The 14,565-nt window shown below is 37.0% G+C and overlaps 1 protein-coding gene across 1 annotated transcript in view; it reads right to left on the bottom strand.

The window, feature by feature from the left end:
• Positions 1 to 4,062: 4,062 nt before the first annotated feature.
• TRPA1 (transient receptor potential cation channel subfamily A member 1) overlaps positions 4,063 to 14,565 on the bottom strand; it is a 70,023-nt gene continuing 59,520 nt past the window's right edge. The window contains exons 22-27 of the mRNA XM_069099550.1: positions 14,047 to 14,176; positions 13,520 to 13,702; positions 11,846 to 11,914; positions 6,621 to 6,731; positions 5,004 to 5,101; positions 4,063 to 4,264 (exon numbers count right to left, since the gene is read on the bottom strand). Of these exons, the coding sequence (XP_068955651.1) occupies positions 4,063 to 4,264; positions 5,004 to 5,101; positions 6,621 to 6,731; positions 11,846 to 11,914; positions 13,520 to 13,702; positions 14,047 to 14,176 (793 nt within the window). The remainder of the gene's footprint in view (positions 4,265 to 5,003; positions 5,102 to 6,620; positions 6,732 to 11,845; positions 11,915 to 13,519; positions 13,703 to 14,046; positions 14,177 to 14,565) is intronic.

Genomic DNA, 14,565 nt, shown 5'->3' on the forward strand with positions numbered 1-14,565 from the left:
TGAATCACGATTTAGAAGTAGTTCCTCCCTTCCAAATTTTCTCAAGTCTTTGTAGATACTCTAATATTCACTGATCATATTCAAATATATGTATAAAAACATATTTGTAATATTGCCTTGGATGTGTCCATTCCATATGTGACCAAGAAGTTCAGGGTACTGGAGAAGTGAGTATGTGTGCTCTCATGCCTTAGCCTCTTGCTTGGCCCTCCCCCTTTAGAGATTTGCCCTGATCCTGGGACTGATGGAAAGTCTAACTTTGGCAAACTGTTCCTCATCTTTATCCTTTGGTTTAGAGGGATGGAGAAAAAGTTTTCAAAACTTGGAAGAAGAACATGGCAACCAATATGTTTTAGCAGTACTATAGTCCAGAATGGACACTGTTTAGGTGAATCAGTCATGAAGCATGCTGAAATCCTTTTGGCCTGTGAATAGAGTTTAGCTATTTCTTTCTCCCTTGCCTTTTTCTTTCTTTCCCTAAAAGTCCAGTCCATGCCTCAGAGTCTGCCTCCCTCCTTATCTTTGTTCATAAAAGTTTGTTTACTTTTATGTGTTTAAACAAATTCTGTTTTTAAACAAGGTTTGTTTTGCCTCTTAAGATAGCAAATGTTATAAAAGCTATTAAACACATGTTACTGAACCGTGTTGATAATGCAAGGAAGGAATGAAAACCAGCAGTGGAACACCTGGGAGGGGAGAGAGAGAGAAAGATGAAAAGCTGTAGTGTTTTCTTAGAACAGGGACTTTGATGCAGGGCTTCACCACGGAAAGTTATTGAGCCTTGTTTACAATTTCCCATGACAGAGTGAATACTTTTGTGAAGATCTTAACCAGCTAGGCTGGCACTGAGATGCGCAGCCATCATTTTTACTACTACAGTCTGATTTGAAAGAAAAAAGACAGTCCTCCAAAGAGGAGGGATAAAGGGAATGGCATCAGGGAGAGTCATGTTACAAGGAAAGGCAGACAGGTGGGAGTCATGGTGATGGTTTGACAATCCAGTAGTATCTGCATAGTACCCAACAAACCACTGTCAGATATCATATTACCCACAAGATTGCTAACTCTTTTTCATCTTGTCATCTCCAACATCTAGCAGAGTGAGCTGTATATAGTAAGCAATTAATATTTATTGTTATTTTTGTTGAGCTATTTTTCAGTCATGTCTGACTCTCCGTGACCCCATTTTGGGTTTTCTTGGGAAAGATTCTGGAGTAGTTTGCCATTTCCTTCTCCAGCTCATTTTACAGATGAGGAAACTGAGGCAAAAAGAGTTAAGTTCTTTGCCCAGGGTTACATAACTAGTGTCTGAGGCTAGATTTGAACTCAGGAAGATGAATTTTTCTAACTCCAGACCTGTCACTTTATGTACTGTACCACCCAACTGCTCTAATTAACATTTACTATTCCCTCATTCTTACAGGTGGTAACATGAGAATAAAAGTTGCAGGAAATACTCTCTCTGAACAGATATATTTATAAAGTTTCCAAATGTTCATAATGTTGAACTTGAATGGATTTCTGCAAAGAAGATGGATCACCTGAGATGATGAAGCAATGAAAAATGGATGAGAGAGATAGAAGGATGGTAACCTAGCCAAAGTGGGAGCTACAGTCTAGACCAGAGGTTCCCAACCTTATTTGGCCTACCACCCCCTTTAAAAAAAATTACTCAGAGCCCCACCCCATACCCTTGAAATCTACTTTCTCTAATCCTGTAATTTTTTAAAAATTAGCATCATTTCAAAATATATATGTTTTAAAATGACATATCTTAAATTTAATAATTTATTGTAAATTTGTGATTTTTCCTGCATTGAAATTTTGATGACAAAATAATGCATTGTGTCACCATAAAGTATCATATTGTAAACAAGTCATTACACATACATATTCCTGCCAATGCATGCTAGATTTCCCAATAATGGACATGGTCACCTCCCAATATTTGTTTGTCAAGACACATTGGTGGACTTGACCACTGATCAGTTATAACTTGCATTATGTGTTTATTTAGAAAATAATGTAATCACTACGACTTTAACTGTTACGCAACAGAAGAAACATGTAGGAATGTTTTTTTTTTTTTCAAATTCTCTTCTCTTCTTATGCTTCCACTGCCCCCTTATTTTTATTCAGTGTCCCCCAATTGCATCCAAGGCTACTACTGCCCCACTCCCCTGGACTGTTCCAGAGGGCCCCCCCCCAGGGGATGGTATTGCCCACTTTGGGAACCTATGGTCTAGACCATCTAAGCAAGGATCTCAGTGAATAGCCAGCTACAAACATTTTAAAAGTGTAATTTAAAGGCTGAATAAAGATCCAGAACAAGGGGACTTTTTAAAAGGCCATTAGTTTGTAAGGTCTTTGGGGACATGGACTGTCTTCTTCCACTTTATAGTCTAGTACTGAGCAAAGTACGTGGCTGTTGTTCTTGTCTTTTGTTCTTCATTCTTGAGGAAGACTGAACTGATGCCATCACCTGCAAGTGAGATGGATTTAAGTGAGGCCAGGCTGTGCAGAGTCACCAGCCTCACTTTCTCCTCTGAAGCCATATGGGTCCAGTGGCAAGATATAGATCAGGATGCCAGGCACTGTGCTAAGTAAGCACTGTGAATTTATGTTTTGGAGACTTGGAAATAGACCTCATATTTAGAGGATCAGACCTGAAAGGGACCTTAGGGATAATACAGTAGTTACTGATTTTATTTGTTGTCTTATTTTCCTCAGAGAAATAACATTTACATTTGTCATTCAGTTGTTTCATTTATGTCTGACTTTTCATGATCCCATTTTGGTTTTTCTTGGCAAAGATAATGCAATGATTTGCCATTTACTTTTCCAGTTCATCTTATAGATGAGGAAACTGAGGCAAACAGGGGTAAGTGACTTTCCCAGGGTTGTATAACTAGGAAGGGTCTGAGGCTGGATTTGAACTTGGGAAGATGAGTCTTCCTGACTCCAGGTTCAGCACTCTATCCACTGCTCCACCTAGCTGCGTTCAAATATTTACATATACCGCCTCATTTGATCATTGTAACAGCCTTGTAAGGTAGGCACTATTATCCCCATTTTACAGAATAAGAAGATGACACTGGGGTTAAATTACTTGTCCAGAATCATAAAGATAGGTATCTGAGTGATATTTTTTGTAAATATTAAATTGATTGATATCAAGGAGCACATGAGCACTAGAGACAGTTTATTAGAATGATTAGTGAAACCGGACCTAACAGCACAGCATTTCAGATCTACATTCAAGGAGAAGTCATTCTTTTCATGCAGGGTAGATTACAATTATCTTCACATATAAAACTTTGACATCAAACACATTCATGTTAAGCAAGCAGGATAAGGAACAAAGACTATTCAAAGTGCATGCAGAGTAAACACAGTGTCCACAATGTAAATTAAAGAACAATAGCACAAATGGCAGGAACCAATATAGTTCTTATGATTATAGTCTACGAGGTTACCTATTATGCAAGATAAGAATCCCAGAGTTATGCTTATTGACATTTAACCTATAAAATAATATGCATGTGTGTGACTTCTGATCATTTGAACAGGACTTTTTTTTTCTTAATGTGTTCTAGAAAATTATTTCTCACTCAAATACTAAAGGATATGTTTCTAATTGAAGACAGCGACAGTGATATATTTAAAAAACATATATATTTTCAGTGCTAAGGAGGTCAAAAGGGGTTGTTTAATTTTATATAAACTTTAAGGACATTTTATTCTATTTAAATTGTTCATGCAGTTAGAATCACAACTCTCGGGGCAGCAAGGTGGTGTAGTTAATAAAGCACCAGCCCTGGAGTCATCAGTACTTGAGTTCAAATTCAGCCTCAGACACTGAACACTTTAGCCGTGTGACCTTGGGCAAGTCACTTGACCTCAATTGCCCTGCTTTCCCCGCTCCAAAAAGAATCACAACTCTCTCTTCCTATTCCCTCCTCTCCCTCAAATTGAAATTGAATATGATAAAATGAGCAAAACTCCCAAATGAACCCAGCTAACAAGAACAGGAAACCTGAATGAATGAACAACTGTGTGATGTTAAACACAATTTGTTTTTCTCTTCACTGCTTTTAGTACACTGTGCCACTTGCTATTTTTCTGTAATTGTTGACTTCTAAATCTATGTTGAAATGAAAAACTGCTATCTTCATCCTCAGCCTCAGAGATGATCTCCATCTTCTGAATGATGAGTTTGATGAGTTCATGCTGTTTCTCTAGGAGCAAAGCCAGATCCTTCAGCCTAAAGGGACATGCATAATTTATTAATTTATTTTTCAGTTTATTCTCTTTTTCAGCCTAATGAATGAGCTACAAGGGTTGGGACTCCATCTCTCCTCTCAATCCAGCCAAAAGCCCATTCCCAAGTCATTTCTCCCCAGGTGCTTATTTCAAAAGACAAGGAATCTGAGAGGAAGGTGACATATATGTTAACCTGGGGCATCTGAGCTTTGCTTAGTTAGCTACAGATCAGGAAAAATATGCTAAGTAAAAGTGAACTGTTCAAACAAAATAATTTCTGTCTTAATGTTTATATCCAATAGAGCAAGTTGGGAAGACGGATACTTCCTCTATTATACATTATTTCTCAAGCAGCAAATTTATCACTTGAGTGTTCCCAGGAGATTTTTGTACTTTGCCTCTATCCATGTTGCCTTACAATGAAAGAATGCATAATATTCATCGGGTCCTTCAAAACGTGTTTTCTAGAAAACCACATCACCATGGTATATGCACCTAGATAAAATGCCTCTCTAGACAACTTTTCCTAAATATTTTTAAAACAAGTCCTTATAAATAAATGAAGAAATCTCGTGCATAGATGAGATTCAAACACTGATACCAAATACCCAGAAAAGCACCTTTTACTTCCACTTACCATCATCCTGCCAATATCAGTCAATTAGGCAACAAGTTCCCTGACACTAATCCACAATTACCCATCAGGTTATTTGATATGGAAGGAGAAGCAATAATAATACCTGTATTTCTGCTTCAAAACTTCAACTTCTAAAGTCTTATCAGCGTACTGTATTTCTGGTTTTGTATATCGAGCACAAAAGCAGAACTGGAATAGACTCTGTGGGATAAAACATGGCAATCAAATCATCGTTTGGTTATTCAAGTGAGCTATATGAGATATTAATTCTCTAAAATTATCTGGGCATTTTCAATAAAATGATATTAAAGGACATGGGAAATTGTCTTATGAAATTATGCTATAAATGACTATCTGCATTTTCCTGAACAGCTTTAAATAGCTGTAAGAGTGTATGTTGCTGCGAAGTTTTCCTTGAACAGGGAAGAAGCGGTCTTTCATATTTCTGTAACAAGGGCGACTAGGTGGCGCAGTGAATAGAGCCCCAGCCCTAGAGTCAGGAGGACCTGAGTTCAAATTTGGCCTCAGACACTTAACACAAAAACTAGCCGTGTGACTTTGGGCAAGTCACTTAACCCTAATTGCCCTCCAAAAAGCAAAAAAAAAAAAAAATGAACACTGAGAATAATAGAGACAATAAGCAAATAATAGGATGTACCTTATATGTGTTAGGGCAAAGTAGGCCAGGTTAATTTTTTTCAAGTCTTCTAAAAACTATTACATTAAATGGCATATGTGTGTGTGGTTATGACCTTATATAATTGTAGTGAAGACTAAACAGAACCTTCACCAAGGTTTTATCTGTACTTGTTTTTTCACTCTGCTAATTATTGGAACTAAATTCTTCTAAAGCTATTACTAATTGCCAATGAACTCTTGTCTTTAAAAAGGATGTTATCTATACTGTCTAATGTTTTACATTTTTTGCCTTAAGGCAGAGGCTTTGACCAAGATCACAAGCTTTTAGTGACAAAGCTGGCATCAGAACCCAGCTCTTAGAACTCCAGCTTAATATTTATTCAGAGTCAATACCTTCCCCTGTAGGATGCTGTACATGCTAATGTAGAGATAAATATATGAAAATTACAATTTTAAAAGGATACTAATTTCTTTATTTTTATTTTATTTATTCTTTTTTGGAGGGGGAAAGTAGGGCAATTGGGGTCAAGTGACTTGCTCGAGGTCACACAGCTAGTTTTTTGTGTTAAGTGTCTGAGGCCTGATTTGAACTCAGGTCCTCCTGACTCCAGGGCCAGTACTCTATTCACTGTGCCACCTAGTCGCCCCAAGGATACTAATTTAAATATTAACATTGTAGGTTCTTTCCTCTCTGACCCCTAGGTTTAAAACAGTTATACCTGAATGAATGAGCTAGCTCAAAAACTTACTTTGACCATGAATTATACCTTTTAATATCTTCAGGTAACAATTTTCAGCTATGCCACAACAATGATTGTTCACTATCATAGGGATATTGTGAAAATTAATATATTCAGTCTTATCACATAGAAGAGAGTAAATAATTGAGTTCTATTTTAATCACCTCTTCTTATCCATTTCATATTATTCTCATGACCTGAGTTACTGAACCTTTTTTTTTAAGAGTAATTACTTCCTTCCCACAGACAGGAGTAGTATCAAAGTCCAAAACAGAAGTCCTGAGAGATAGCACCATATAAACGCCAAGAACTGTAACTTTATTATGATTGCATTCACTTACCATAATTCCAAAGTGCCTCCTCCTGTTAGGATACACAGTGATTGATTCCTGGTCCACCTTACTTAGGAACCAAAATGGCAGTTTTTTCTCTAAACTGGTATGAAGTTTCACCTAATACATAATAATATAGCAGAAACATACTCATTAGTATGATCATTAAAAAATATTACATATAGTTTAATGATAAAACTTAGCTGGAATTCAGTATATTATCTCCTATTAGTAAAAATCACCTAAGAACGTATTTCCCCTTTTCCCTCAGCTCTACTTTACCCTTGCTACTCTTTTAGGTAACAGCTCCACTCCCCATCTTTTACCTCATCCCATAGTATCTATCCAGTACACAGCATGTAGTAGAAGAATGGGCTAAGGGAAGACTGACATAGGAGGGAAAAGTCAGTCTCTTTTTCCTCTATCCCCTTCCTTGGAAAATTCATTCATTTTCGTTGCTTTTAATATGATGTCCAAGACTATGATTCCCACAGCACAATATGCATCTCCCCTGTTCCAAGGTCAATGGGGTCTTGCCATCTGCCCTATTACTCCCCCAACCCTGAATTACTGTCTGGCTTTTCCATCTGCCATGAATTAAATAAGCACACTAACTCTCATTTATGCATTTTCCTCCAATTAAAATATGAATTCCTTAAGAACAGAGAATGTTTGACATATTCTCAGTACTCTGCATTGTGGTCATATAAACAATGCTTTTCCATTCCATTCCATCTCATCATGTCCTTTCACCTGCTCTGCTGTGTTCTATGTACAATAGCCCAAAGGATGTGCCCACTTATATGTACCATCATCAGCAAAATTCAACAAGACAAACTACCATCTTTCCACCAACATATTTTAGTAATTTCTCAATTATAACATCATTCACCCAAGTATACAAAGTTGGAATTATCATTGATTGTCCTCTTTTCTTTTTATTATATAATAAGATGCTTCTTTCATGTGTGTGGCACAATGGATAGAGAGCTAGCCTTAGAGCCAAGAAAGCTTGGATTCAAGTTCGCCCTCTGACATATACCGATTTTGTGATACTGAGTAAGTCATTTGACAAATCTGCTAAGACCAGACCAGCACATTATCAAAAACGTGAGTTTTCTCATCAAGGAGTTCCTAATAATAATAACAACAACAACAACAACCACAATAACACTGACTTGAATTTTTATATCACTTCATGGTTTGCAAAGTACTGCACATATCATTTCATTTGATACTTACAACAATCCTGTAAGGAAGGTGCTATCATTTTTGTTGCTGAGTTGTTTTCATCATGTCCAACTCTCTGTGAACTTATTTGGGGTTTTCTTAGCAAAGATACTGGAGTGGTTTGCCCAGATTCACACAGCTAGTAAGACTCTGAGGTCAGATTTGAATTCTGGTTCTGACTCCAGGGCTTCCACTACCACTATATCTACTAAGTCACCTAAATGCCCAGGGTGCTGTCATTATCCCTGTTTTAGAGATGAGGAGACTTGGCCTGAGAGAAGTTGAGTGATTTGTCTGGCGTCATACTGCCAGTAAGTGTTTGAAGCAGGATTTCAACTCAGGATCTTCCTGATCCTACAGTCCCTATTCTGTATTCAGTAAGAAGTCAAATCTACTTGTTGTACAGTACAAAGTTCAAGAAGTATCCTCCTCACAGTAAGTCTGAGGTGGGTATTATTTCCATTTTATTGAGAAGTCATTTGCCTAGGGTCATACATTATAACTAACCATTATCAGGAATAACACTTGTACACAGGCCTCCTTAAATCTAGCACTCCTTAAGTCTAACACTGTGTATTATGGTCTCAAATCAGCCCAAACAGTAGCTGGGTGGTAATGATTAATGCTTTGCATTGTCACACATTTAATCATTCTATTCAATTCCACTATTCACACACACACACACACACACACACACACACACTAGATATATAGTGTAAATGGAAGGTAATCTCATAGAGAAAGCACTAACAGAGTGAAGAATGGAGGATGGGGTGGGACAGGAAAGACTTCCTATAGAAGGTGAGTTTGGAACTGAACAAAGACAGGATGGAGGTGAAGATTCTGCTGATTCTCCATCAGCTTGTTTGCTTCCCCCTCCCCCCCCAAATATAATCGTCTGAAATCTCATCAACATGAAGAATGATTCAGAGGGGGTGACTAGGTGGTACAGTGAATAGAGCACTGGCCCTGGAGTCGTCAGGACCTGAGTTCAAATTCGACCTCAGACACTTAACACTCACTAGCCGCGTGACCTTGGGCAAGTCACTTAACCCCAATAACCTTTACCCCCCCAACGTCCTCCCCCCCCTGCAATGACTCTGCTTTAGATACTCTATACCTTCTCAACTCGGCCACAATTGTCTTCCCCCATCAATGGAGGGCTGGAGGGTAGAGCCCTGCTTTAGGTAGGCTCACAGACTTCCAACCCTTTACAACTCTCCATCAGCAGTTCTAACTGGCTTCTACTCTCAGGTGCCTTCCTCTCTTTCCCCTTCCCCCTTCTTTTTCAGTTTCATTTTGTATGAGGTCTTTCCTCCATTGGACTGTAAGCTCCTTGAAGGCAGGGACTGTCTCTTTTTCTTATTTGTATCCCCAGGGCTTAGCACTGTGACTGGAGAGTAATAAGTGCTTACTGTTTATTGTATTAAATGGGGAGAGGGAGAGCATTCCAAGTGTGGGGACAACTAGTAAAAGGGTACTTTGCAGAGAGATGGATTATCCTGTGAGAGAAACAGCAAAAAGGCCAGTGTTGCTAGATTGCAGAGTATGTGGTAAGTCGTAAAGTGTAAAAAGACTTGAAAAATGGGAAGGGCCATTATTGTCTAGGTTCCCGTTTTACTTCTAATTGACAATACTGCAAGCATACTGTTAGAAGTACCCCTGCCTCTTCCCCTGCCCCCCCTCTTATCAACATGATCTTAAAAAAACATTATGACACTAATTTTTCTTAAATATCATCTCCATTATGTCATTTCCTTCCCCAAGAGCTTAACTAGTCCCACTACTGTATAGTAAGTGAAGTTCAGCCTTCTAACCTTAGTAGGCCTCCCATAAGCTGGGCTCAACTAAATATTCATGAACATGAACTTCTTGCTTCAGTCAAGTAGATACATTCTCACTATTCATCAAATGTAAAATACTGATTTCCACTTTTGTGCCTTTGCTCATTTTCTTACTCCTATCTAGAATGTTACTGTCTCTCTACCCTTTAAATTCTTTTCGATGTTCAATGTCCAGTTCATATCCTATCTCCTTTAGAAAGCCTAGAATATCTCCTACATTTTAGTCATTTATTATATATTGTTCATTCATTTTTTCTATTTATGTTGGTCTTTTTTCTCCAATAAGGTTCAAGATAACTGAAGCCCCTGTAGTCTATTTTGTTGTTGTTTCTGTAATGGCATCTACTATAATATGAGACATGTACTTTATAGTTGATGAGAGGAAACTCAGTAAATGCATTATTGCTTAACTCTCCCCTCAACTAGATTTTGCTTATGAGTATATACACACACATATGTGTATGTATATGTGTATATACACACGTGTGTATAGACATATGTGTATATATATGTATAGATACACACAAGGTTCTAACTATATATAAACACATATTTTGTTGCATGTTTGTGGTTTTATCATATATGTTTTTGTTACATAGGATCTATCTCTCCCATCCTGGAAGTGCAGAGGCTGCTCACAAGCCCAATCTTAATACTGATCAGCACAAAAACTTTAATCTGCTCTGCTTTTCCAACCTGGATTGGTTCATCTCTCCTTAGGCAGCCTGCTGACTCTCTGTCCTCAGCATCCTCAACTAGTTTTTAAAAAACTTAAGGTCCTGCAGGAACTAAACCTTTTATCTCCTTTATATCCCCAGAACATGCAATACACTGTTGTATCCAGAGCAGATCTTAAAAGCTGTCTGTTGAATGAATGAATGAAAAATAGGAGATGAAATAATTTTGAAAGACGAGAGTCAAGAAGGTTATCTCTAAACTTGTCAGATCACAAATATCCCTTCTATTATTTATGGTATGTAACTCTGTAGATACAAATGATAGTTATCAAATTTTGGGGGCATACAAAATGCACTTTTGAGAAAAAAAAATTCATTCTACTCATTGGAACTCCTACAACTGCATTTAGCTCTTTATGGAACTATTATAGCCCTCTGAATAGGCAAAACTGAAAATCAGGCTCCCAGTAATTCAAAAGAGAATGTCAACTCATAGCACATTCAGAATCTAAAGAATAAACATCCTTCTGGAATTCTTAATGTAGAACTGCAGCATTTTAGGTGGTTGGCAAATAGTTCTTGGATTGATGGCAGTCTAATAATTTCCAAAGGAAGGCTGTCTTAATGGAGTAACAACTTTTCTGGGTGAAGGCATGGAACTATTTTTTTCCCCTTGTATTCCCTGAACCTAGCAGAGTGCCTAGTACATAGTAGATGCTAGATGGATACTTGTCTAAATGACTTGGATATTTGGCAAGGACAAGTTAAAGGACATATAAACTAGTTTTCTCTCTTGGTTCTCTAAATTCTGTCCTATATTAATTTAGTAATCACAGAACAACATATCTGGACCATATTATCTTAACTCATAGGAGAAATGATTTCACTGAATTAAGCTTTTTTGGTTAGTCACCAGTTTTATAGGGAATCAACATAAGAAAGGGAAATTTGAAAAACATTGTCTTCTGCAAGACCATATCCATTTATGTTACCCAATGTCATTTATATGAGTGTATATATGAGATACATATTTTTTTGAATTCATTTCTAAGAAAAAGCTCTTATTTCCAAATTAGACTATCAGAACTGTGAAATTCTCTGTCTCTGTCTCTCTTCCCCTCCTCTTAGCTCCCCCCCCCCCCCACTATTACAACAAGTTCACAGCCTCAGGGCTGAAATCTACAATTCTGCCCGAAGTCCCTCCCTTTTTTCCCTGCTCCACAATGAATATAATGAACAGTTGACTAGAAAGAGAATTACCTACTTAAAGGGAAGTAGGAAAAGGTCTTGGGAATAATATTTTTCAAATAATTATTGTGAAAGATATTTGTTAAATAACTTCTATTGAGCAGTTATTATATATATGTATATATAATGAGAATATTATGAGAGTAACAAGTCATTCTCAGTAAATCAATTAGTTCAAATGCATAAATAATCACTCTACGATTAGTCCCCATACTTTTATTCACATGCTGTTTACCTGCATGGCAATTCTTTTCAAAGAGGCATTCTTCTGTACCTCGGCAATGTCACCAACTGCCAAACCAATCTGTAAGGTATTACCAAATTATTATTAACTTTCTAAGGTTAATTGACTAATATTAACTCATTACTATTAACATTCTAGTGGTTTGGTTTAAAATGCACAGGGGCAGCTAGGTGATGCAGTGAATAGAGCACTGGCCCTGGAGGACCTGAGTTCAAATCCAGCCTCAGACACTTGACACATTTACTAGCTGTGTGACCTTGGGCAAGTCACTTAACCCCAATTGCCTTGCCTTCTCCTCTCCAAAAAGAATACATATATCTCTTTGTGGGCTAAAATATCCAAGATTATAGGTTCCATTTTATCAAGACACATTAGTATAAAAGAACATTTAGGATATATTAAATTTAGATATCCTGATCCTGTGATTATAGATACCATCTGTTGTTTGGAGCTGAAATATCCATCTTTTTAGGTAAAACCTACACTATATTGGCATAATCTTCAAGAATCCAGTATCATTTCTACACTGCAATGGACCATCAGTATAGGACCTCATTTAAAAAATAAATGCATGCCACATAGAACCATGCGGAGGTCAGGACATTTTGTGAAATCATAGAAGTAATGAGTTGTTTCAACTCCAAAATGGCTCCAGAATTACCATTTTAGGAGTTTACAATAAAAGGCAGATAGCATTGAAATGGGAAAATGTGTAGAGGATAAAAATCACTAAACTGAGACTATAAAGAATAATGGTCCTAGGTGAATCAAGAAAAAAAAAAGAGCACTCAGGGCTGGATTAGGAACTGGGATACATCACTTAAGGTTTCTGTCTCCAGAAAGAATAGGGTGAGGGGGAGATGTTAGCTCAATTCTGCAGAATGCCAACTTAATACCAAAAAGTATGAAAGAAGGTCAGCATTTCTCTATTAAGACTTTTAAGAATCCAACAAATTTAAGAAGGGAAGGAAAGAAGAGCTTATTAAGCACCTACTAGGTGCCAGGTACTGTGCTGAACACTTTATAAATATTATCTCAATGGATCCTCACAACAGCTCTGGGATGTAGATGCTATTATTATTCTTCCCATTTTTACAGATCAGGAAACTGAGGCAGACATGGATTAAATGACTTGCTCAATGTCATATAGCTAGTAAGTACCTAAGTCTGGATTTGAGCACAGGTCTTCCAGACTCCAGGAATTATGCTATGTCTCCTGCCCCATCTAGCTGCCTCTGATGCAAGAAGCAAGAATAAAAGTAGCATATTGGATGAATATTTATAAGGTTTTTTTCACTTTGATAGCATCCAATAGAATATCATTAACTAAACCAAGATAATAAAACTTAAAGGCATTGACTAATCATGATTTTGATCAAAGCACTAGTAAACACTCTGTGAAATCCTATGTAGACATTTCTCACCAAGAAAACTCTTCCACTCTACCTGTTTTAGAGTCAGACGTCAGGGGTTAAAACATACTGTGGAATGTTGGGGGGATGGAGATTCTCCATGTGGAGCATTAGAATGAGTATTTCTTTGTAACAGTCAAATGGTGCATTATGGAGGATCCAGGTTCCAAGAAATGGTGATTATGACTGATCATGAGCCATCAATAGAAAAAGAGCTATGTGGCTACTTATTGAATAAATAAATACTACTTACAAGTAAATTCATCAGAACAATTGGAATGTACAGGGTGAAGACTACAAGGAATAAAAATGACAGAAAGGGATATGGCAAATGATCTTCAAGATATGGGTGTAGGAATCCATCATGGTAATTTATATCTCCCAGCATCATGCTAAAGGTCTGCATTATAGAGAGCATTGGGGTCTTGAATGTGTTCTGGAGATTAAAAAAAAAAAGAAGGTAATTAAAAAAAGTTCACAAACAACACGTGAGATACATCTACCTCCAAAGCAAATTATGAAGAAAAGGCACACACAACAGAAAGTGATGGCACTGCAACAACAGAAACTCAAAAACAGAAAAAAGAAATACCTTAGTGATGATCTCTTGTTTGGAAAATTAAAAAAAAATTGGTTAAGTCTCTTCTATTCACATACATTAAATGAGGATTCATCATATAAAAAGTAATAAAACTGAATTACAAAGATAAATAGATGATGGATAGATAGACACACTGCTTTCATTATTTAGAATGTTAGTAATCATGGTAAATATCTTACCTGCAAACCCAGGAGGACATGAAAGCCAAGTCCAAAAGCCAAAATCAGGAAGAAGAACACAAAAGTAGTCTTCAGCAAGGTTTTTGTAATTTCTAACAACATTACAACATAGATCCCACAATTTTCAAATCTAGGAAAAAGCATAAAAACAAACCAAAAGTTTTAAATGCTCTATTTTCTATATATGATATATTTTTCTCTTCTGGTTACTTTGATCCTTGCACAGTACTTAGCACATAGTATGTACTACATTGGTGCTCTTTCATTCATTCATTTGTTCTTTGTCCAGAATCAATTCATTTTTATAACTCATCAAACCACAAACTGGGCTTCACAGGTCAGAAGGCTGAGGGCATTTTATTTTCATTTATTTATTCATTCATTCATTCATTAATTAATTAATTTATTTGTTTATTTATTGCTTTTTGGAGGCGGGAAGGCAGGGAAATTGGGGTTAAGCGACTTGCCCAACATCACAAGGCTAGTAAGTGGTTAAGTGTCTGAACTCAGGTCCTCCAG

This window comes from Petaurus breviceps, unplaced genomic scaffold, assembly GCF_028583685.1.
Source record: "Petaurus breviceps papuanus isolate PSGF00001 unplaced genomic scaffold, PetGlider_PUasm1.0 38, whole genome shotgun sequence".
NCBI lineage: Eukaryota > Metazoa > Chordata > Mammalia > Diprotodontia > Petauridae > Petaurus > Petaurus breviceps.